Here is a 21,748-nt window from a genome sequence, read left to right on the forward strand (position 1 = left end):
ACCCTGAATTAGCAAAGCGCTCCTTAAATGGAGAAACAAGGTAGGAGGCATCTCACTCCGATTTAAAATCCTACTACACTGCTGTGGTGGTCAAGACAGCGTGATACTGGTACAATAACAGACACACAGATCAATGGACTAGAATTGAGAACCCAGAAATCAGCCCTCCTACCTATGCTCAACTGATCTTTGACAAGGAGATGAAATCAGTTAAGTGAGGAAATGACAGTCCTTTTAACAAATGGTATTGGCAGAAATGGAAAACCATCTGCAGAAAACTCAAACAAGGCCCATACCTCACACCATACACAAAAACCAACTCAAAATGGATCAAGGACCTAGGACTAAGACCAAGGACTATACACTTCATTAGAGAAAAGCTTGGAAGTACCCTAGAAGCACTAATCCACAACTTGAGTAGTCTTCCAAGCATTCTGAAAAACTTACAAACAGAAGAGGATAAAACAGATGAATGGGACCTTCCAAGAATCAAATCTCTATGTACATCCAAAAACTTCCCCAAAAGGTTAAAAAGGGAAGCCATAGACTGGGCAAAATATATGGTAATGACATGTCAGATAAGGGATATCTATCTAGAATTAACAGAATACTCAAGTACCACAACAAAATAAAGGCAAACAACACAAATGCAAAATGGGCACAGGATATGGATACCTACTTCACTGAAGACGATATTCAGATGGTGAACAAACACATGAAGAAATGTTCAAAATCACTAGCTCTAAGAGAGATGCAGATCAAAACAACTATGAGATACCATCTCACCCCAGTAAAAATAGCAAAATTTAACAGAGCAGCAAGCAACAAATGCTGGCGAAGTTGTGAAGAGACTGGAACCCTTATTCGGTGGGAATGTAAAATGGTCCAACCACTGTGGAACGCGGTGTGGCACTTTCTCAGAAAGTTGCAAACAGAGACACCACTTGACCCAGCAATTCCACTATTGGGAATATACCCCAAAGAGATCATAACTGCCACCCAAGCAGATATATGCACACCCATGTTTACTGCTGCTTTTTCACAATAGCAGAGTTGGAAACAGCCCATGTGCCCATCAACAAACGAATGGATAGAGAAACTGTGATATATTCACACAACGGAGTATTATATAGCACTGAAAAATAAAGAACTTATGAAATATTACACAAAATGTGACCATGAAGGACATTATGCTGAGTGAACTATCTATCTCAGTCACAAAAGGACAAATATTGTATAATGCCATTGTAATAAAAGAGGACCAATATGGGGGTTGTGGGAAAACTAAGAAAAGAGTGGATAAATAATGTACATGGCACTAAAACAGACAAGGGAGAGAACTGTACAAAAGGAACATATAATTAGGTATTACTGGCATGATAAGAGTCCAGAATAAGAATTGCATAGTAAAGTGGTTTTGGGGGGAGGTGACAGTATAACAATAAAAGAACTTTTTTTCTAAAGAAAAAAACAAACTGGAGGAGGGAGGGGGCCAGGGAGGAAAATGTGCGACAATGAATGAATGGAAAAAAAAGAATTATGTTCAAACCTGTTAATAGCAAATAAAGTATATATTTTCTAAAAAAAAAAAAAAAAAAAAAAGCAGCAACACTAAAGAGCAAAACAAATCCGGAATGACTGCTAAGTAGAGGAAATCCAGGGTTTCTGTGACACTCCTTTTCCAGGGACCTGTGAAACGCAGGTCACAATATTTAGTCAACCAATCAATAAACTTGCTTTTTAGTGCTGCTGCTTAAAGATATTTGTTTACCATACACTGTTGATTAATTAGTAGTGGATTCATGGTCAAAAGCATTTTAACTTATACCTAAAGAAAATTTAACTAATATATTTTCTCGGTATGGCACATGATAGCTTTTTTATGATCAAGAATTTTAGACTGCAACTCTGCAGTGCATCTGAGGACTATTTTAAAAAGCAAAATTAATCACAAAAAGAACAAAAATATGGAAAATGTAGAACTAAAAAGATACAACTATGAGAGCTGAAACAAGAAGGCACTGTAATGTTCTGCTTATAGATTCGGCTGGTATGTGAGCTTTGGGCAAATAAGTGTCTACTCTGCACTTAATTGAATGACTAGGAAAGCCACTTGAGTACTGATTTTGGAATTATAAGTAACTTTTACCGAGTAAGTGAATTCATAAATATAAAATCTGTTAATAATGAAGACTGCATGCCTACAACTATAGAACAAATGATGGGGAAAGGGTAGCTTAATAATACTTGGTTTATTTCATCTGCAGTAGTAGTAGTATTAATTTTAAATAGTTGTGATAAGCCAAATAAAAAAATCAAAGGCAGACTGCCTTCCACGTTCGCAGTGGCTCTAGGACGAGGACATTGTAGAGTTGTCCCACGGCATTTCTAGGGCTGGAAATCTCCACAGAGAGCCGCATCTTTCTCCATGGAACAGCTAGTGGGTTTGAATCAATGACCTTTTATCAGTAGCTGAGCACTTTTGCTACGAGCTAAAGATGCATATAATTCCGTTTATAAGATACACAAAAAACACATATTCAATGGTATATAAATCTCAAAAGGCCCCCCTAGAAAAAGAAATTTTAAAAAATCAAGAGAGAGTAAAGTAGAATTCCAAAAAAGTTCAAATACTAAAAAAGAAGTCAAGAATGGACACCTTCACAAGAAATAAGTTACAGGTAAAAGGGCATAATCAGATCCAACCATGTCAATGTTATATTAAATGTAAAGGAACTACACACGTCAAGAAATAGGTAGATTATAAGACTGGATACAAAAAAGCAAACTCCAATGATAGAGCCTATATAAAAGACATATTTTTAAAGTTACAAGTATGATGGAAAAAGAGTATATTCTTTAAAGTTTCATCAAAAGAATGGTAAAGTCATTGTAAGTGTTGTTGATTGTTGTCAAGTCGAGCACGACTCATAGTGACCCTATGAACAAAAGGCCTGAAGACTTTACATTACTGTCATTTATTAAAGTTCAGTTTCCAGAGGCATGCTGTTTATGAAGTGGATGCCATTCCTGTTATATAAAACATATTTTAAGAAAATAAACTGCATTAGAGACAAAGGACATTTCATAATGATAAAAGAAAGAAGAAATCTTAAATATGTATGTGCCTAATAAGTATTTTCACAATGGAAAGAATTATGATAATTCATAAACAGAAAAAATGGACAAATAAAGATGAAGATCAAAAGAACACTATCAATTACTCTGATGTAACTTCCTTTATAGACACTTAAAAATTATTTATCTGGGGTGAAAAAGGACAAAACAAAACAGGGATATTAGTTATATTCACTATGCTTTACAACTATGACCATAATCTCATTCCAAAGCTTTTCATCACCCTAAAGAGAAATGTAGTACTCTGTAAGCTAGAAATTCTCAGTAACATCTGGAAGGTAAACAACTACATTCAAAAGAAGCAATGGGCCAAACAGGAAATTACAAAAAATATAAGAAAATAATTTGAACTAGGTTGTTTTTATATAGTATCATAAATTTTCTCCATGCAAACTTAAAACTGAGTTTTCTGAAGCTAACACTGATCCTGAACAAAGAGAGTTGTTATGCGGGAGAGAAAGGATGAAAAGTGATGTACCTGTGGTGAGGGCTGCTGAATGTATCCCTGCTGCTGCAGCAGAGTCTGGCTGACAGGATGGCCAGATGCAGAATAGCCAGCAGAAGGGACCGGCTGTCCAGGTGGCAGAGGCGGAGGGGGAGGAGGTGGGGGCGGGGGATGCTGGGGAGGGGCTGTTGTCACAATATAACCAGGCTGTTGCGGGGACTGGAGAACCACAGTAGACTGGAACAGGGTGGCATGAGGGTCGGGACCATCAGCAGGGAGCTGGCGGGCAAGATTCATGTGGCTAAACTGAGATCCGAGGTTATCCTGTTAAAAAAAAAAAGAAAAAAGGAAAGGAAATTAGTAAGCCTTTTCTATACAATACAAATCTATCAAGAAGAAACACTTAATCTATAATAGATAAGCTTTAAAGAAGAGCTTTAAGAAAATGAGAGAACACTACAGAAGCAAGTCTACAATGATGTTATTTTAAAATATTGTCCAGATGGAAATGTATAGCATTCAAAAAGTAGGATTTAACAGCATTTGACATTAAAAAAATGAAAAAGGCACTTATTTAAATGGCAACTAAAGGCACATTGTAACACGAGAATGTGGAAGTAAAACTGGACATTTTTCTAGTATATAATTAACATTTTCTGAAAGAATATCAAAGACAAGGCAATGAGTAAAGAAGTACTTAATTATTTTTACTTTAAATCATCTATCTCTCACTAATACTGAGATTGTCCTCATCTCCCCTCTCTGATCACAATCAGACTGACTTCATAAATGAAATACATAAAATCTCCCTAACCTTGTCCTCTGTAGAAACGTTCAAAAATAAATAGGCCCTAAGTGCTTAACATCTAGTGTTTTTCTCTTTCTAAGGTCTGATGATTCTAGACAACTGTAACATAAAAGGTTACATGGTAGGCAGCCAATGGCTCCCAGCCAAGATGGGGTTATGAGTTATGCCACCTGGAAATGTTTCTCTGACTCACAGAACTTGACAGCTCTTTCTGGTCTAGAAAAATCAGTACAATGAGAACATAGGGGTGAGATGGAATTCCCCTGTACTCGAGGATGCCACAGAGGGCAAAGAAATATAAATATATAAATAATTTTGTTCAGAGGTTGATTTTGGGGGAAAAAAAGTGGGATTATAAAATTATGAAAATGAATTGTGAATTAAAACACACATGTCTAAAATTTTTATATGGTGATTTTTAAATGTAAATTGGGGTTATTACGAAGAAGAGATAGAAAAGGTGGAACCTAAGTTAATGACTGAAAAATACATAGTTTAACTCCTCCTACATAACTCCTCTGATGTAGTTTAGCACCATTAGCCTAACTTGACAATATCAAAAGGGAAACCTCTATTAATTGTAATTACAAAAACTACACCAACTAGTTGTAAATATAAAGTCCAAATGTTTATAAAAGAACACCACAATAACATTTTTAAGAATAATTTTGGAAAGTTTTTTCCAAATTTGCCATTTTTCAAAATACTCAGAACACCTTTTTGTTTTTCTGGACAATGTTTATAATCTCAATGCTGGCAAAATTTCATTTGTATTTTTTTTATTTAGGTTGAAAATGACTACTGAAAATTATTCAGAGCCAAGGATGGTAAATTAGGTTTGCCTCCCCTTAAAACAAAAAACTCCTAAAATATAAAATGTTTCTAAAAAGTTTAAAAAATAGTTTTCAGATACATGTGTTTTGATATCCTAAGTTAAGTGAATGTATGTAGAAGGTCATAAAGCCAACACATGGATGAGACCTGCTGAGGCAGAACCCAGGGCATACTCTGTATTAAAGAAAGTACCATAATCTTTCAGTCAAATTAAATAGCTAGAGCTTGTGTTTGGGAACAGCCTTGAGAGAAGGTCCTCTGCATTTGTAAGCTCCAATTTATCCTAATAACTTGTACTAAGTCTAGTGGACCAATGTGTAGGGAGACACCACCACCTCTGGTGGAAATCTTGTCTCCTAGGATTGCACAAAGCATCAATGAGGAAAAAAGCTAACGTATCTCAGAGCTAGAAAAGCTGAACAACATTTCAACAGGAAAAAGAAAAAAGGGCAAGAAAAGGTTGGATTTACATAACCACATAATAAGGTATTATGGTATATTTTTTAAGTACTTAGTTACTTTTTAAATTTTATTATTTGTATGTGTGTGTACTGTCAAATCCCATCTGACTGGTACAAGAGGATATTGTCCCTCCTCCAGCACAGCATCTGGTGGATTCGAACCATGCACCTCTGGAATTGCAGTGTGGCTTCTTGCCACTAGGCCATCAGAGCTCCCTTATGGTAAGTACTTTATGAAGCAGAATAAACAAATTTATTCCTACTGTGGGCTAAAAATGGTTTTTTTAAAGTATGTATGTATTTCTGACTTAAAACTAAACAGAGCCAAACCAACCAACCATTAAACATCATATAAATGAAATCCATTCATCAACATTCATCATGCATTTGTCACAGCAAAACACAGGAGGTGAATAGAGATGTAGTACCACGGAGTATTGCTGAGTGGGTGAGACTGGCAGCAGCGGGGATGGGTAAGGGGCTGTTGAGTACTGAATGGGCTGTGAAGAGGACTGTAGAGGTCGAATAGGCTAAGGAATAACAGGTGGGCAAACAACGTTAGAATACAATGTTAGAAGAATTGCATAAAAACTTTTTGGCAACAAAGCTACTTTTGGGAGGAAAAAACATCCAAACAACCTTTGTTTTTTTGGAAAGGTACACATCAAAATTTTTTTAGCAACCACTTCAACTACATTTGCAAAGTCATTTTATAAACAATATAGAAAACATTAAAAATAATACTACATTAATAAACTATACAGTGGAAATCTTGATAATATATACATGTCTGTATTTAAAATAATGTTTGTAATAAAGATACTTCTTCATTATAGCTGTTATTTCAAGATATAAGCAAGACTCAAAAGGGCTATTTAGCTAAATAACAGTAAAATATAAAGAAAAACTCACCCCGATACCCAGAGAGAGTAAGAACTCACATATGATCTATGCCAGTTATTCTCTTGATATGATAAAACATAATTAAACATTCTTTGGGAACCAAAGTTTCTAAATTTTATAAGAAAAATTTTCTCCAAGTATCATTATGAGTAACTGCGTAAGAATCAAAACACACACACACACACACACACACACACATACACACGAACATAACTGTTTATACAGAAAAAAGAAATACATTTTTCTTGTTAACTAAACTAAAAGTAATATCAGGAGCTTAAAAACTGGTTACTTGCATTTTCTGGCAGTGAAAATGCAATGAAATACTTGTGTATTTATAAGTTATACTCTCTGGGGGACTCAAAACCCAAGTGTCTTAAAGTTTTGATCATTTCTAAATCCTGGGGACTCAGGCAGGTCATCCATAGGGTAGCACTGACATGTGACTTAGTTTCTCAATATTCTATAGTGTTGTACTACAATATACATATTGGCTTAAACATGCTCAGACATCACTTTAGACATGACAGAATGAGGAAACAAATGACCTGCAGACAGTCATATGAAAAAAGCAGTAGAGGAACCAGGCAATCAATAAAAAAGCTTCTGTCAGGATAAAATGTACAATTGTGATTCTCCTTCTGGATTGTATCGCCAAGATAATGCAGTAAAAATGCAAAATAGCCCAGATTGTTAGAATGAAAGTAAATGCACTAAATAAATGGGAAAGATAGATAACACAAGCACACATTCTAAGGGATGACGGCCTGCCTGGATCACACTAAACGAGGACAGCAGCTTTAGGATTGGTAGACTAGCTACTACTACCCACCAGGGTTGAATGAAATCAGATTCATGGCAACCTCACAGGATAGAGTGTAACTGTCCCCTAGCATTTTGTAGGATACAAATTTTTCCATGGCAATTAACTGCTACATTTTTCTTCTACAGGTAGAATGTCTGAATTGCTTGACTTTTTTGGTTATTAACTAAGTGGTTAACCAACAAATCACCAGATTTAATGTTATTAAAGCAGTCAACCATTAGGACATAACTTTGTTCAAAATAACTTGACATATAATGTAAAATTTCTTATAACCTTTATACTCTTTACTCTGCTGGAGGATAAATGAACTGGCACGGCAATGTCAAAGGCACAAAGTTCAAATCCATCAGCTGCTCCATGAGAGGAGGATAAGTAATCTTTTGCACAATTTAAATTTATTCCCTCTAAAAACTTGATGGAGAGTCATCTATGAATTGGTTCCAACTACACAGCACAGAACAACAACAAAGTGTCATGCGGTAACCTGGAAACTGAACAGAAAATGAATTAAAATTCTGAAAAGCCACTTAAAAATGATAATGTCTTTTTCTTATGACTGTCTCAAAACAAAGTTCATCCAAAGCAGTTAGATTCATATTGTGACTATGTTAAAAAAATTTGTAACTCAAGTGAATGCTGTGCAAATTATAGCACTATTTTGTCTGAACTTTCATGAATGAATAATTTCAGAGTCTATAAAAGTATCATTTGTTTATAGTTTTCTGTTTCTGATTATGGATATTCCAAAACTTTGAGCAACACAGAAAACAGTGATGGAGTCTGATGCATATCCCAAGATTTCCAATTTTAGTTTTCCTAAGGCATCTGTTTCACTAACTACAAATTCATTTAGAATTGTTGCATAAGTGAGTTATCACAAAGAGGGGGAAAATGTACCTAATAATGAAAAATGTTTTCTGAGAGAATATCTAAAAATACACAATCATAAATTAACATTACTTCCATCAAAACTTATTTCTAGAAAGAATCTATAATCAGAAAGGTAGATAATTTTATGAAAAGTATGTGGAATATTTAATACTACAAAAAAGTGGTAAAACTACATAACTAAATTGTAAAGAGTTATAATACTTTCAAAAGTTAGAATGAAAGTAAATGAGATTACACGGGGATAACCAAGTTCTCCAAGAATGGACCACAAATCCTTAGGGAAAAGCCTAAATGTGAAAATGTAGGTCAAACCCAGAATGCTTACATAAATTCAAGATCCTATTAAGAATGCTTTTGGGAATTCAAATTTTCATAATTTCTTTGCTTCCATCTCTCATAGGGTGATGGGAGAGAGAACTCTGTAGAAATTGGGAATGTACTTCACATTCTCCTGATTCCCTGATCTGCTATATACTGAAACTCACTTAGTTCACTGGGTCACAGGAAAAAAAAAAATCTTAGTTTTGTGCTTATCTCACTTATCTTATACTTCATGCTACTGTGAAACACGGATGAAATACTTATCAAACAGGCTCATGAGACAAATCTCTCCTTTCCAATATTTATTCAATACTCATTAGCTGAAAAGTCCTAGAAGTTAACTTTTCTTCTTGTGAGCAGTGAATGGGACATCATTGCTAGCAGTAGATTAAAATTCTAAGAGATACTTACTAGGACTACCTTAATTATAATTAGTCAATTTAGTCCCAAATTGTGAGCAGTGAATGGGACATCATTGCTGGCAGTAGATTAAAATTCTAAGAGATACTTACTAGGACTACCTTAATTATAATTAGTCAATTTAGTCCCAAATATGCAAAGGCAGGTGAACTTAGGTAATCGTGGATATGTGCACCTGTGAGAAAATGTGATTAGCTGTTTGTTGTTGAGGTGCTGGAGGTGGCAGAGGTGGCTGTGGAGGTCCAGGCACTTGGGTTCTGATTGGTTGTTGAGTCAAAGGAGGATTGTACACAACTGGACTCCCATCAGGGTTTATGAAGGGCTGACCTGAAAGGTTAAAAAGGGAAAAAATAATTTATAACAGAGATTGAAAAGTCATTACACTAACAATTTATACAGTACAAGCCCCAAAATCTTTAATTTAAAATTCCTAGTACTCTGGAAACCCAAAAGATTTTAAGTTGAGAAGGAAAGCTTAATTTGATAAAAACTTATGAAAAGTCTTTCATTTTCAATTCAGCAGTCGTTAATTTTTAAATAAACAAAATTAAGTGTAAATATTCAAGTGACTGCCTGTGGGGTTAGACTATGTGATGTTTCTCAGACACACTGAGGTTATTTTATCATGTGCTGATCTCTGAATTTTGAAACACATTCTGCCCAAGGGATTCAGTTATACGATTGTGGCTGAATGGCATGTAATTTCACAGAACGAGAAAAGAGAAAAACAATTACTCACTCTTGGGTAGATGATGAGAAACATAAAATTTACAGGACACATAAAACATTTATATAAAACTAGGTAAAAAAATCAAAGCAACTTCAAACTTCAACAAATTTGAAGCTTGACAGCTATGTCTTTTGCCTCCAACAACTTCCAATTTCTGAAAAGCCAGAAATACTCCCCCCCCCTTTTGTTCAAGTACATCTGGTTATTGGTAAGAAACAGGAGAGTTTTACTGTTTATTAATTGCTAGGGAAGAAAGATGCCTATTTTAAGTAAAAAAACTTAGACAAATTATATACATTCTAAACAACTTTTAAAAAATTATAAAAAGTATTATATTTTATTGTAGAAAATACTGCAAACAAAAATTAATAAATCACCTATAATTTTTAATTTTATTCATAACATTATGCTTATTTTCCTGAACTCTTTTCAATGCAAATATTGATTACAAGATTACAATTTTTATAAATCAGGTAACTAAAAAAAGAAAAAGACAACACTGAAATAAGCAGTCCATTGATTATGATACTTATTTAAATGACAAAATGCATGGGAACAAAATGTAATTGCTATTTCTTCTAGTGCCTCCAGAACACTCTTTTTGCCATGATAAACCCTTTTCCACTTCCCCCACCCTCCAAAAAAATTATGAAATGCATAACATGCATTAGGGAAATACTAGAAAGGGAAGAGCATATTGCTGTTATCAGGTGCTATAGAGTTAATTTAAGATTCAATGAGTAGAACAGCTCCACAGTGGTTTCTAGGAAAGGAAGCCCAAAGGTACTCTTCTGCTAACTGAAAGGTTGCCAGTTCGAATTCAACAGTGGCTCCACAGGAGAAAGATGTGACATCCTGTGTCTGTAAGTATTACAGCTTTAGAAACACATGTGAGAATCACATGGGGCAGTTTTACTTTACCCTACTGGGTTGCTATGAGTGGGAATCAAGTTGATGGTAATGGCTTTAATTTGGGTTTTAGTTTTAATTGTTTGGGAGTACACTGTCAGGTCTTTCGTCCGAGTAACTTCTAAGTTAGCACTAAAGCGTCGAACTGCTGTGCCATCTTAGATCCTAAGGACTGCACTATTTTATTACAACAAGAGGGAAAGTCTTCGAAGAAAAATTACTGTTTAAATTAGTTTTTTGATAATTTGTATGATCATTATATAGAACTGAAAACAAGTCAAGCCAGGCACTTGATAATTTTTAAATTATCTGGGGATAAAGAAAAGGAGGCATAGTAAGAAGGTATAAAAAGGGTACAAAAAGTAGAAAGGTATAAAAAGAGGTATAGCAGAAAGCAGAGTTAAATGGATTTTAAAAGGCTACTTGAAAAAAAGTTATCTATATATAATAAAGGGTAGCTGCTGTGTTGCAGGGACTGGGCTAATGAAAAGAGGCATGTGAATTTATCAGCTACTATACAGAGTAAAGACAAGGCACATGGCTCTGGTGAAGCTCTGTTGCTTTGGAAACCCTACAGGGCAGCTGGACTATGTCTTCTGGGATGTTACAAGCTGGAATCAACTCCACCACAGTGCGTTTGGTTTGAAGCTATGATAGTGTTTAAAAAAAACCCCAAAACCCCCCAAAAACCCAAAACCACAACAAAAAAAACCAAACCCAACTAAAAAAAAACCCACCTCAAAACCAATCAAAACCCTCAAAAACCAGAGTTCACTTTGGGTTCACTGGAAATTAAGAAAACAATTCAATTTAACATTAATCTCTCCATTACCTTCTACTCACCTGTCTTTTATGTTTAAGGAATTAATAAAAAAATTTTTTTTAAATAGTAGGAAATATAAGAATAAGTTAATTACTCATATATTGTTCCCTAAAAAGTGAAAGTTTCTTAACAAAAGTTAAGAAGAAGACTTATTAAGCAAAAACTGGATTGATATCCGGGGATGGAAGGAGATGACCTCACAAAAACTCTCCAGTGATTTATTCTGATTCCTAGATAGAAACAAATATTTAAATATTTTATCTTTAAAAAAGGACATGAGACTGAAACCTGAAGACAATGAGCTACAAGATACGGTTTTCTCAACTACAAACAAACAAACAACAACAACAACAAAAAAGTTCTGAGACCTTGGTATCCCCCACCTTTATTTATACTGTATCCAACTTCTGCCATTGTGGAACTTTAGGTATCTTCCATCAGGTAACTTTAGATGTTTTTGTCTTTAATGAAGTCACACAGTATTTAAAGCTGCTATCTTACAAAATGGTATTTTGAATATAGATTAAAATTTCTTAGAATTTTTAAAAAAGATCATGCTGTCTCTAACATGAGACAACAAGAAAAAAAATTTCATCTATATAGTGGAATATCTCTCTTTAATTTCCTTATTTGTAAAATGGAGAGTTCACACACTGAAAGGGTAGTTATAATGATTATAAATAAAATACTTAAAGCACACCATTTTTGTTCCATAAATATAATTATTAGCTAACTGAAGAATTAAGAATGCATTATCAATACCAATCATTAATGACTATCTCCTTATTTAGAATATGTTCTTTAGTTTTCCCCTATACTCTGATGGGAATTAATAATAGTTCTTTTCTTATTTTATTATATAATGACAACCAAAAATTTCTTAAGGTATGTATTATTTTCCCTAGGACAAAATCATTTCATCAAATAGGTTTGTTGAATTCAAATAAAGCTCTTTCAAAGTTTGTATCTTATAAACTTTTAAAGTTTATATCTTGTATCTTAAAAATAAGTTGATCAAAACTCAGCCATGAATTACATGGCCTACAAGAAGTAGTCAAAGCGGATTATGGTGGTAGTTGTGTGCTGTTCTGACCCTCCAGCAGAGGCAGTAAATCACAGGAGAGGAGACTGCCCATCATTCACAGCAGCTGGTGAATTTGCACTGCTTAACTTTGGCTTTATAGTGCAGTATCTTACATTAGGCCAAATATGTCTTTGAAAATTTTCTGGAGTGTTATCATTAATGTTCTAGGGAAAATGCTTATTATTCATAAAAAAGAATAAGCTGACAATGCATATACAGACAATACACTTCGTAAGTATCTTTAATTTTCAGCTAACTTCTGATTTCTCAAGTGAAAAAAGGCACCTTTTGGATACCAACCTGTTTGTGGGTTGATCAGAATACTGCCAGGTGGTATGCCTGCTGCTTCCAAGGGAAGCAAAAAGAAGCTAGTGCTAGGAGAGGCGACTTGCCCATTTAGGCCACCGTCAAAGGAAAGAGAACTATGAGTGCTGACAGTTGGATAGACGACAGGTGCGCCATGAGAAGACTGGCTGAGAGCTGTACCTGGAAGAGGCTGCTGGATGTGAGAGAGAGAGCCCGTAGATGACCCTACACTACCAGAAGACTCAGAACCTAGGAAGGAGGAATGAAAAATGGAATTTTTTAAACCTCACATAACAAGGCAGATTTTAAAAATATAAACTGTTAATTTCACATTGCATAACATGCAGTTACCACATAAAAGCATTGGCTCCTTTTGATTTACTGCGCATTTTTACCTCCCGTCTCCCCCGTGAGCAAAGAGAATACAGCACACTCATCACATAGGTGTCAGAGAACTCACAAGCAAAGCGTGCAATGTGAGCAACTTTATCATAACGAGCCACAGATGACCACAAAAAGCACAACTACCCGTGTTCCCAAAAGGACAAAGTTGTATCCATTTTACCTGTTCAATTTACCTAGGAAAATACAGATTACAATTTTCCCCATGGAGTAAGAATTTAGCACATCCAAATGCCATAACCTCTTATATCAGAAACCCCTTATCTATATAACAACACAGAGAGATTAAGAGCAGTATAGAAAAGAACAAAAGTGATAAATTCTCTATTAAGAAAAACTATTGAGTGCAGGATTCCTTTTTTTCAGCTAATAACAATAGGATCTTTCTATAGTGTAAAGTCAACTTTCAATTTTTTATCATATTAGGGGTTAGAGATAGCAAGGAAGCTATTCCATTATTTATATTAGGGGTTAGAGATAGCACGGAAGATAGCCCATTATTTATATTAGCAGTAGCTCAAAATTTGTTTTGTACTGTGCTTAATAAAGTTAATTACATAAATTTTCACTAATTTTATATTGAAATCTCTTTTATATTCTGTCAAAGATTGAAAATTGTCTTTGATTTCCAGCACAGTGGTTAAGGGTGGAAAATGGAAAATAGAAGAAGCTATGGATGATTTAGTTTCTGAATAACTGGGGTGATGCTGGGATGGAGAATTATTTGTTAGTGACAGAAAGAAAAAAAGGTGATACACTCTAAAAACCGCATTCTGAAGAAAAATTTCTACTTTACGTTGTGCCAAAAAGACTAATGAGAGTAACTTTATCAACTTATTGTAAATATTTAAAAATTATTTTATTCCCATTAAAAGGAGGGTTAAATAGTACTTTTCCATTCCTGAAGATATTACAGAGTATAAGTTAATAGTAAATGTTTTCAACATGCTTTAAATCAGCAATGTGTCCAAATGATGTTCTCATGCTGAGTGGCTAGTTATTTACTGGGTGATGTAGAAAGACCAAGTTGCCATTTTTAGTTAAGACATTTGTACTCAAGTATTCTTATATTCAGATAATTTACCTACTTGGTATATATGCAGAATTCTTATATTCAGAAAATTCAGCTATTCGTAACAATATCTTACCAAGTACATTGAGACATTTTTTTTTATATCTATGGTTCAAATTAAGACTGGTAACCACAATTAACCAGCCTTAAAAATGTAAAGCACTGACATCCATGAAATGTACTGATACAGTGACTGAGGTAATGAGGTTAGGTGTGTTGGAGACAATAAAGTTAGCACAGGACAGAGCAGGTTTCAGGGTTGTTGTACATAAGGTTGCTATGAGTTGCAAGCGACTCAACGGCACATAACAACATCACCAATATTCAGGTTGTCACCTTTAAATATAAATCTCTAGTTTCAACACTTATTTTTAAAATACCAGAGTCTAGGTTAACCGAAACAGGCTAACTAGAGAGAGCCATCTTTGATGACTTTCATAGTTATCGTGGAGAAAAAGAAAGATGTGCAGTGACCCTAAGATTGAGTAAGGTTGCATAGCTTTGATGCCAGTAAGTGGAAGCACTGAAACCAATTAATTAAAGAAAAATGCTATGGGCCTATTGAGGATATTATTGAAATTTCTAGTAATGTATAATAATTACAGCATGAGTTTTTTTTTCTTTTAAAGTTCCTCAAATATTCCACTGCAGCTTTACAGATTTTTCAAAATTACAAAGATTTCTTTCTCAAATACAAGCACTATTCAATAGTATTAATTGTTAAATAGATTAAAAATTATTAGTGAGAAACCCAGTCATTAAGAATTTCCTAGTATCAATGGATACTATGATATTTTGTTCAACCAGCCCAATAAAGATTATGTCACAATAGAAGAATTTTTATATTAAGTAGTGTTTACAATTTTTCCTCCAGAACAGAGAATGAATCTAAAGGGCCAATAAATATATTATCCATTAAGTAGAGGTGCTCAATGTAGTACTGAAAGGGATTTTCTCTTTTAAAATAATTAGAAATCATACAATTTAAAAAAAAAAAAAAAGCAAGCACTACAACTTGAGCACTAAGAAAACTGGTGGTTTGAGTGTACAGTTCTAGGCAGATACTGATACCTGTTTTGGAAAGCCTGCCTATGCTCTTGCTGCTTCCAGAACTATCGCCTCTCGTGAGGACCGAGATTCCACTGAAGCTGCTGGCTTTGGTAACAGCCGGCTTCAGGTTGCGCAGGGAGCTGTCAGAGTCTGTGCTGCTCCAGGGTCGTGGCTCAGAGTACTTCAGATCATTCTCGGTGCTGCTTTGATGGCTATTTGTTGATCTCCCAGAAGCATCTTTATTAACTCTGTAATTTAGAAATACAACACTGAAAAGCTAACAGGGACAGGAGGAAAAAAGAATAAAGAAGAAATGCTTTAATGTTTCAATATGGTGTTGAAAACATGCTTCTAATACCTAAATATCTGGCGCCTCTGCTGAGTACTACTAGCATCATCGTCATGGATTCTGTTGACATTTTAATAAGACATTTTTATTTTGTTAGCGTCAGTCAGGTAGTTATTAAAACATATGTTAAAAATCTCCTTACCTTCTGTCAAGAATATAACTCTCTTGGGAACACAAGGACTAGAAGAAAAAAAGAAAGCAGATACAAGTCGAGCTTTTGTCAACTATGTAATGTTAACCGTACAGCACTGACAAAACCCCCAAGACTTATATAATATGAAAAGCATTCCCCTTCCCCCCTAAAAAATATCCAAATTGATGATAACACACAAATACATGATAATTTCGGTTAGAAATTATGCTTACTGTGAACAGGCAAACATCTCAAAGCTATTCATTTTGTGGTCTAAATTAATTGGGAAATTAAAACAATTTCTTCTAAACAAGTGAATTCAATTAAATGATCATATGTCAAAGTTCTACACCAGCCTGCAGATTCTGTCATTCATTCAACAAACACCTGGTCACTGCTCATTGGTGCCTTATAGCTGTGGACATGACAGTGAAAAAGCAGTTATACTTTAATGGAGCTAACAGTCAAACTTCCTCTAGGGCTATTAAACTAGGCCAAGCAACCATTATTTTCTTAAGATTATGGAAAACAGTCTTCCACCTAGCGAACCAGCTCATTTCCTTTGATCTCAATCTAATCCTGCCCCTCTGTCATGCATAATGCAATGTGCTAGGACAGGGATCTGACAGCTATGTTCTTACAAATCAAGTCTGGAATACAGCAATTGGGCAGAGTTTTGTTCTGCTGGACTTGGGAGTACTGTAAGTTAGAGCATGACCAGACCCAACAACAATGGCTGCTTTCCCACTAAAAGAGTAGTAGAGCAGGGTAACTGCAATAGAGTTAGCAGGGTATGTTCAAGTATTTACTATCTACTTTCTTCACAGAAACAACTTATCAACACTAGCTCTAGCAAAAACGCTAGTCACCTTACCTGGCTTTTAGAGAAGAGCCAGCTGGTCCCTGATTACACCTCCAATCACTTACTGCACCACCCAAAGGAGAACCCAGCGCCTTTATCTGTCAGTTCTCTTATGTGCCAAGCTCCCCATTATCTCTGGGTCTCCACAGACACTGGCCTTCCTTCTATTGGGAAGCCTTCACTCCACTAAGCCTTGCTTAGGAACCTAGCTCTTCAAGCCAATTCTGCATCACTTCTCTGTTATGTACCATACTATTCCTTCATGTTTCCATCATTAGAAATGTCACAGAATATACTGTCATCACCTGGCTATTTATCAAGAGCAGAAATTTTACCTAGTCTACAAACTAGTGACAGAAAGAAATAATAATCTAAACAAATCAATTATTTTAAAAGAAATTATTAAGTATAGCCCACTAACAAGCAAGTTTCAGAGTTTATGCATTTGTAGACAGTGACCAATGGTCTAAAACTTCAGTTTGGAAGAATGAATGGAAATGAGAGTTAAAGAAAGGAATGGAAACAAACAAAAGCATACTGTGGGTGTTGTAACAAACATGTCAGAAAAAAAAGTGTTTGAACAGAGCATTAATTTGCTTTGTAAATTACTCAAATCACAATTAAAAACCATGGATTATTAAGATTGACTAGAAAACAAGTCAAATCCTGTATCTTAAGTTTGTAAAAAAATCTCTCAAAACAAAAAATCCAAACCAGAATATATGTGCACTCCAATATTCTTTCAATGATCCTCTGTAGTCTTAAATTCAATATTGTAACATTTTAGATACTTGTTGTCATGCCAAATTTGGTAATCTACTCAAGTATTAATCTAAGCAAGACAAATACCAGTATTTCTTAAACATTGTAAATAAAACTATGGTTAAACAGAAGTGTGATGAACTGACTTAGAGGGAGTGACACACTGCAAATCAATTAGCATAAATTTTACTACTAAAACGGAAACATAATTTAGTACATACATCTTGGGAAAATATTCGGTCTCTAGCTCTCTGGTACTCTTCTTCTCTTTCTTCTATAGATTTGCTTCTTCTGTCATCTTTTAATCGTATTCTCATCTAAAGAAAAGAAAACAATCAAATGCAGGGAAAAGAATTACAAGGATAGTCCTGCATCTATAAAATGATGTTTGCTCTGGGTTACCTGGTTATCATCTTTGTCAAAGCTAGAGTTATCTCTCTTGAGGATATATCGTTTCTGAAAATCTTCACCTTTATCATCCTTAATATGTTCATTAAATTTCTGATCAGGTCTAAAATGCCCAAAGGAACAAAACAAAACAAAAGTAATATTCAGTATTTATAGGAAATGTAAACACAAGTTACCTGTTCTAAAAATTAATACCGATTACCAATTGTTAGTGTCATTAATAGACAATTACTTCTCACAGTGTATAAACAAGTGATAGGGCTGTTCACTTAACTACCAGTTTTTTGAGGCACCATCAAAAATAGTGTGGGGTCTTGTGTTAATTTGCTTTAGTTAACAAAAATCCAGTTTTACTACCTATTTGTTGTGAGCCTTACACTAATTTTTCAAGTCTCCAGTTTCCTCATGTATTAGAATGCTAAATGTATCAAACTAATAGGGTTGTTCTGAAGATGAAATAAATCAATTAATGTACAACACTCAGGACAGTAAACACTCCACTGAAGGTTGTCACTAAAATTAATATGAGGACAATTTAGTTTCTAGAAGCTTAAGTAATGTTGCAAAGTCACAGGGCAAGACTGAGTTGTGGGAACCCAGGCTCCTAAGACTCAAAGCCTCTTCCTATTGTGTCCTCTAAATCTCAAAATAAGGATAAAAAAAGTACTGTATATATATGTGTGTGCATATATATAAAAATAGAGACACAGAGAATATGTTTTGTGGTTTGTTTTTGTTTGTTTGTTTGGAGATATGTAAAGGAAAGTAATAAAATATTTTGTGGCTGAATGAAATAAAAACTTATTAGTTCTAAGAGCATGCAAGTTACCAATAATTTTTTGTTATAGCAGGGTATAGTTTTGTTCTATATTAAATTAAATAGGTTAGAAAAGATAAATTCTTTTTTTGGTGACTAAAATTGTGATATAAAGTACTTATTGTGAAAGAATAGTAACAGTTTAAAGCTGATTGGTCTTCTATGCTGTAATTGCACCAAAATCCAAAGACAGATATAAAACTATAACCCTTGAGATAATGTAATTATATAAAATTTTACCTCCTAAAATATATTCTCAGTTTCAACAAATTCATTCATTCAACTTTTGTATAACTTAGTTACATCCTATTGTAATATCTAATTATTTTTCTGAAACATGTATAAAAAATATTTAGAGGCTATAAAGAAAGTTGACTTGAACTCCTGGTATATTACTTATTTTTTTAACATATGCCTCAAATATATGTCTATCTTAAGTATATTTCAGAATCAAATTAACTGGAGTAATAACATTTTAAGCAAACTAAAGACCAGATTATTTATTGAAATAGTTTTCAAGTCTTACTTTTGAATATTTAAACTAGTGAATTTTTAATAAAGTACTGTATCTATTTCCTGTTAAATTATGCAAATTGAGATTTATGTAAGCTTTAACTAAAGAAGTCTCTCCTTCAAAACAGATCAGTGAAACAGAGCAGATCTCTATAAAGTATTGTCTAGAAATAAAGGAGAGAGTGGGTTAAAAAGTTAAATGAGTTTTGTGACCAAACTGATAAGATCACTTTGTTTGGGAGTTAAAAAAAAAAACCCAACCATCTCTTTAGTTCTGATAATGGCAGTGATTAGTTATTTTATGTTGCACTATTAGCCAACTTATGTGCATCAACCATTTCTGTTTCTGTTCAACTCATATTTTCTGATTTAAGGAGTTTTCTATTTAGGCAAGAGTTCATGTTACTGCAAAGAACTCTCCAGCTTAATAATCAGCCTGGCAACCTTTCTATGAGCAGCTGGATTCCCACACCAAAAGGCATTAGCAGGCATTTCAGCTAACCTTAAGACTGTCTTACCTCTTTCTTTTATAGATGCCTGAATTTACTGCCCTGCAATCACCAACTCCCCGCTCCACTGAGACAGCCTAGTGGACACCGGGTTGTTGACATCCACAACACCACTGGTTCAAGGCTGGAGCGGGTAATCTGCCTATGAGGAAAAGGCAAGTTTGTTTTTATTCAATGTGGAGCAGATCTCTAAGGTTTTCTGAGTTACAATCTTCTTTATATCCCAGAAGATATAAAATAAGAACACAGTGTAACTTCAATGATCTGAAAGGTCAGTTTTAATTATACTGTAGGCCATAATTTGTTATACACGTCGGTCATCTCTTATTAGCAAAACATCTGATACTTTAATAAGGAGAATCCTAAAACCTTCCAAAACCATTTAAAGCATTCAAATTACTGATGTTACACTGTATTGAAAACCTTAGAGTCACCAGTCTAAATGTCAGTCAAAATGCCTGCTAATCGACAAGTGTTTGGGGATCCAGCAGCTTTGAGCTTGTTAAAAGGCACTGATTAAATGAATGAACTTCTATTTATTCACCTTCAGTTCAGTTCACATCTTAACAATCACTCCGGCTAAGTCAGCTATGATACAATTAATGTGTGACAAAGCCACAGTAACTAATGGCTAATACTAAGTATATTTTTAAAAGAAAGCAAATTCTCATTTTCAGGTAACGTTTAATCCCTCAAGAAAGATCTCTTGACAAGAATTTACCTACATTAATTTTAGTTGTAGGAACAATGTATTTATTTGATTGATAAGACAATAAGTGAAAGGATAAAAATCCCAAATTATTTCCAGCAAGTAATATGGCAAATATGATGATGAAGGCTTTTTCAACAGAGGGACTGTGTTCAAATTAAGTGGTTCACACACACATGCCCCTGAGAGATGTTTGGTTCAGGAAGACAAAGAATTCATTGAAAAGTATCAATATTAGTTTTCTCAACTAGATGATATTCCGATTAGCCTTCCAAATAAAAGGTAGTTATATATATGTCTGTCTGTCTGTCTGTGTGTGTGCATCTATTACAACTTTAGAGACTTCTGTATTAAATCTTCTGCTTCCAAATATCAGTAGCGAAGATCTATTTTTCACTAATACTATTACTTTTCTAAGGGAAAATTAATGGAAAGTTTAAATTGGCAGTTTAAATTCACCAGTTGAGAAAGATGGGCAGTTTCATTTTGTTAAGATTTCCAGCTTTGGAAACTTGAGGGTTTCTTGAGTCAGAATTGATACAATGGTATTATTTTAGGTTTTAGTTGAGCTGGTTAACTAAATGTGATAAAATCTGTCAATGCTGGTCACATTTATGTTAATTAAGAAAAACCAAAACATAAACCACTAAGAGCATCTTCACCAAACATCAATGATAGTACGTATTTTCCCTATGACTTAAAATAACAAAACAAAACAAAAACATCCATATACCACAGCCCTCATTCACTTGTCTGACGTAGTCCATGATGGTACATTTTGTCTGTGGTAAACTATGCATGTTTTGCTCCTATTATATAAAGTTTTCTCAAAGCTAATTAAGGTTGCTAAACACATTCAGTGAAAAGTGCTATAGAAAGAAGAGATGTCTACACAGATCGGTAACGTCAACCTACATCTCTTGACACTTACATCCTTGTATTGCTAGTTTTGTTTACTATGACAGACTTCCCACTCTGATCAACATTGTGGTCTAATCCAAAGTAAGCAGCTACTCTGTGTAACAGCATCCTATGGTAAGATGTCATTGGGGGAAATTTTTTACGTGGAGACCTGGAAGTAGAAGAAAATCCAATTTAGTAAGTTAAGAAGAGATGATAACTTATTTTTTTGCTGGGGGTATGACTGGGATAGGAGAATGTTAAGACTTACTCATTATTACCAATGAAATCTAAAATTTCTTGTTCCAATTTCAGCAGCATCATTCTGTCCCTGAAACAAAATATGGAAACTTTTTATATAAA

General features: G+C 34.4%; 1 protein-coding gene across 4 annotated transcripts in view; it reads right to left on the reverse strand.

Moving 5' to 3' along the window:
• R3HDM1 (R3H domain containing 1) overlaps positions 1 to 21,748 on the reverse strand; it is a 114,349-nt gene that overhangs the window by 65,666 nt on the left and 26,935 nt on the right. For 2 of the 4 annotated variants that reach the window (XM_006880736.1, XM_006880735.1), the window contains 11 exons: positions 21,657 to 21,716; positions 21,417 to 21,557; positions 17,932 to 18,040; positions 17,751 to 17,846; positions 15,915 to 15,952; positions 15,782 to 15,832; positions 15,445 to 15,671; positions 12,894 to 13,148; positions 9,223 to 9,374; positions 5,373 to 5,375; positions 3,617 to 3,907 (listed from right to left, as the gene is read on the reverse strand). In XM_006880736.1, the coding sequence (XP_006880798.1) occupies positions 3,617 to 3,907; positions 5,373 to 5,375; positions 9,223 to 9,374; positions 12,894 to 13,148; positions 15,445 to 15,671; positions 15,782 to 15,832; positions 15,915 to 15,952; positions 17,751 to 17,846; positions 17,932 to 18,040; positions 21,417 to 21,557; positions 21,657 to 21,716 (1,423 nt within the window). The remainder of the gene's footprint in view (positions 1 to 3,616; positions 3,908 to 5,372; positions 5,376 to 9,222; positions 9,375 to 12,893; positions 13,149 to 15,444; positions 15,672 to 15,781; positions 15,833 to 15,914; positions 15,953 to 17,750; positions 17,847 to 17,931; positions 18,041 to 21,416; positions 21,558 to 21,656; positions 21,717 to 21,748) is intronic. The other 2 variants (XM_006880737.1, XM_006880734.1) reach the window with 2 other exon arrangements.

This window comes from Elephantulus edwardii, unplaced genomic scaffold (assembly GCF_000299155.1).
Source record: "Elephantulus edwardii isolate Elephantulus edwardi_28Jun2011 unplaced genomic scaffold, EleEdw1.0 scaffold00010, whole genome shotgun sequence".
Lineage (NCBI taxonomy): Eukaryota > Metazoa > Chordata > Mammalia > Macroscelidea > Macroscelididae > Elephantulus > Elephantulus edwardii.